Here is a 3,939-nt window from a genome sequence, read left to right as displayed (position 1 = left end):
CTGCAGCGCAAAGTTCTTCGCGTTTATTTAGTACGCCTCATTTAAGCTTTTTCGCCAATATGACAAGCATCCTCGTTAAACTTTGTAAAATATGTGATATAAAATATGTGAATATCGATTATGTAATTCAACGAGGACTTATCGAGGATTATTATGGATTGCATAATTATGGAGATTGTATTGAAAAACATATAAATGCCGATAGCACCACGTTTTATGGTCGCGTTTCATGTTCTCTTAATCTCCGGAAAAATAAACTTTTTCCATCCATTGTTGTTACGAGCAACTTCCGGATGTTCTGACATCGGCACAGAAAGCAAGGGAAATTATTCAAGAGCACTTGCACACTGAAATATGTCTGGAACATTCGCCTTTTCTCTTTATATTCTCTTTCACTTTAATAAAAGTATTTTTACCAAAGTCTGCCGTCACGAATCAATTCAAGAAAATCCAATCGGGATCTGTGTTCCGTGCGTTTACGCTTGAATTTCGAATATCGTATTCTTCTTGCACTTTCTTGGATTTGTTAGGAATACGATGTCATCTGGACATGGTTGCTTTTCTTATCTATTGGAAAACTCAAGGAAATACTGGAGATATTGTTTGTTGAATTATGCACTCGATATACATGCAAACAATATAACAATTTGTTAAATTTACAAATATACCTACTGTTTACCGACGAAATCGATGAATTTTTCGGAATTTGATGCAGTCTCGCGAGAGATACACCCCATCAAAATTCTATATAAAATATAAACGACCTGTCGCAATTTATACTGAAAACTAGAAACACAAACAATACTAAATTCTTCTATAACTGACTCATTTTTTTTATTATTATTTTTATATTAGTTTGTATTGTTGTTAAAAAAAACATTTAAACTTTTTATATGCAAATTTTTATATGCAAACTTTTTAAAAACAAAATTAGGACCAGAGAGGAAGTTGTTCACTTTTATGTAGCAATAAATTACAATAGTAATAGTTATTTTCGTGTCAGACTCTATCTAATTTCGACTAATTAAATGGGAGTGCAGGAATTTCGATATACCTACAACTTCGGAATGCATACGTCCCAAGAGTACAAAAGTGCTATGGGATTAAGAGCTAATGTTGCATTCATGAACGTGTAATTCCGCAGCTGGAGGCGTGCGGCCGACTTCTGTGCTGCGTGCAGAGGCTCTGCAGAAGCGGAAGTGCAACCGACGAGCCCACTGAGCATCGGATCAACGCTCGCGGTCGACGAGGAGCACAAGCGGAGCCTGAGCTGGTGGAGGGTCAGGGTCCCTCGGGTCCAGAGGATGGAATGCTCGCTATGCCCGTCAGCCCGAGTCCCGCGTCCACCTCGTCGCAGGAGGACGCTTGCAAACCGCCACCGCGCAACTGCTATCGTCTCGTTATGCTCGGCAGTGCCCGAGTTGGAAAGACCGCCATTGTAGCACGGTAAACGCTCGAAATCAGCAAACCACGGCATTCAGTTTTAAAGCGAGTTTTTCCTTTTTTCATCCAAAATCAATTATCGATCTCACTTCTCATTGTCGATTATTTTATACAGTTGGAAAATTTTTATTAAATTTAACATATTTCACGTGTTTCAAACGGTCCATCTAAATTCTTGTGTTAACTTAAAGGTGTATCCAGGTTGTCGATTGACTCACTTTGAGCTTCAAGCCGAACTTCAAGTTTTAAGCCAAATCTGGAACCGAATTTCGAACACATTAGAGATCTTTGAGTCAAATTTCGTAAGCGTACGAGTATTTTGCGATCTATATTGTGGTTTTAATTATGTGTTTTATGTACGTAATGTTCACAAGGTTTGGCTCGAAGTTCAGTTCAAGCTCAGCTTATCGAAGCTCGGCTTGAGAGACTCGGCTCAATAATCTAGATGCATTTTAGACTACCGTATTATAGACTATCAATTCTGATCGACCTAATTGCTGATTCTGACTGCTGATTCATTGTAGATTCACTATGGGTCAATAATCAAGTAGACCTGAGACGGTAGTTTGATAATGGCTTGCGGGGATACTGAAATAACAAACTCCAAAGGAATTGTCTATTTTACCGATCGAATGCAATTTACATACATGCGATTTGCGAACTATTTTAAATATATAATAAAACTAAAACGTATTTATTTACATTTGTATATATAAGAATGTTATAAAATCTTGAGTTTATGATTTTGAAGCTTACAAAAGGAATAAACAAAAAAAAGAATAAAGGAAAAATATCTGACGTATGTACTAAGGATAAAGTACAATAGTTTCAGATCATATTTTCTATTTACTTCTCTTGTGAGCTTCAAAATCATAACAACTTGAGGTTTTATAATATTCTTATATGTTATTCAAATGTGGATGGATACTTTTAGTTCGATTATATACTTACATTTATATTATATGAAAAATATAGAAAGTAATAGAATTTACTGTAATTCACAAAAACTTTTTTGTTTTTATCTAGTTGTTTTGTTCCCATATTTATTTGCATATTTATTCTTTCTTTTATTTTAGAAAAAGATTTTATTCTGAGGAACAATGCAACAACTTAATTTAAAAACAAATTATAAAAACATTTTTTTCGGGGTAAAATTAATATTTACAATATATTAAAATAACACGTATATTAATTTTTTATTAAAATTTTAAAGCTATATAATTTTTATGCTATTTGTTCACTTGTTTATAAATGGTGTTGTTTTAACACTAAGAAATATTAAATATTACTTTAACATAAAATATTTAAATGACATAATCACATTATGTTAAATTAACATTTTTGCATTAAAAAATTCAACACAAAAAATTTGAGGATCAGTTTGAAGGTTTAATACAAGTACAAAATATTTTTTACCGTGTATGTTATTTTATCATATTCAGTTATTTGTAAATCTTATCATTTTTTAAAATATTATACTTATTTCTTCATATCGATTTCCTTTAAGTTACATCTCATCAATTGAATTACGAAAGAAATATAAGATTTTATTTTCTATATTTTTTGGTTTAATTTTTATTTTGATGCAACGTTTCCCATTAGAACTTGGCTGATTTGATACCTTCTGCTGTGTCCTTTTTTTAATATTCCATACGCTTCGGTTTCCTAAATTCTGTCCGTCGTGCTCCCTTTCACAGATCGATTACTAATAGTGCAAAACAATGTCATTCAATTAATCTTTGAACTGTACTGCCGGCTAGTATATATCGCATTATTGTGTTTTCTATTGTTATATAACCGCTGTTACCATGCGACACAGTATCGAAAAACTGACCGCCACGTGTTCCTGGAAACAAAGCGTAATCCTTTCGAATTGGATCGATCTGTTAAAATTGCAACCTAATCATATTTCTTTTCTCATCGTCAAATAGAACCAAAGGGTTGTCGCTATCCTGATATTACCATTCGATTAATGTGGTGGTGGTTCTGCGAAATGTCGAAAATTTGCGGTCGGTTCGAAGTTATGTTGACTATCCTAAATTGACCGCAATTACGCGACTCCTATATATGCTAAGCGAATTTTTTGTTCATATGTGCGTACGTAGTGATCGTTAACGAGTCTATTTAAAAAATTGAGATAGATGCTTATTTCCATCCACAAATGCAATTCTTTAAATATTCTCGGTGCTACGATTATCTCTATATTTACCAATTTCATTCGTCGAGCTCGTATCTGATTAAAAAAATTCATTATATAATTAAATTTTAAAGATGCTTTTTAAGCTTTTTTTTTTTAATTAGCTACACTTAGAGAAAAAGACATAGTATTGGCAACTATAAAAATAATAACTATACAAATTTTATGAGTGTAGACTCTTACAGAAATAATACTGATAAATTTAATATTGAAATAGTAATTAATTATTTATTTAATACTGATACTGATACAGTAATTAATTATTCATGTTAGATATTGGAAGTACTATTATTCAATAT

General features: G+C 32.5%; 1 protein-coding gene across 1 annotated transcript in view; it reads left to right on the top strand.

The window, feature by feature from the left end:
• Positions 1-1,309: 1,309 nt before the first annotated feature.
• Positions 1,310-3,939, top strand: part of LOC105620375 (dexamethasone-induced Ras-related protein 1) — a 9,755-nt gene continuing 7,125 nt past the window's right edge. Inside the window, exon 1 of the mRNA XM_012201875.1 lies at positions 1,310-1,446. Within this exon, the coding sequence (XP_012057265.1) occupies positions 1,310-1,446 (137 nt within the window). The remainder of the gene's footprint in view (positions 1,447-3,939) is intronic.

This window comes from Atta cephalotes (genome assembly GCF_000143395.1).
Source record: "Atta cephalotes unplaced genomic scaffold scaffold00025, whole genome shotgun sequence".
NCBI classification, from domain to species: domain Eukaryota; kingdom Metazoa; phylum Arthropoda; class Insecta; order Hymenoptera; family Formicidae; genus Atta; species Atta cephalotes.
This window is presented reverse-complemented; position numbering and strand designations above follow the sequence as displayed.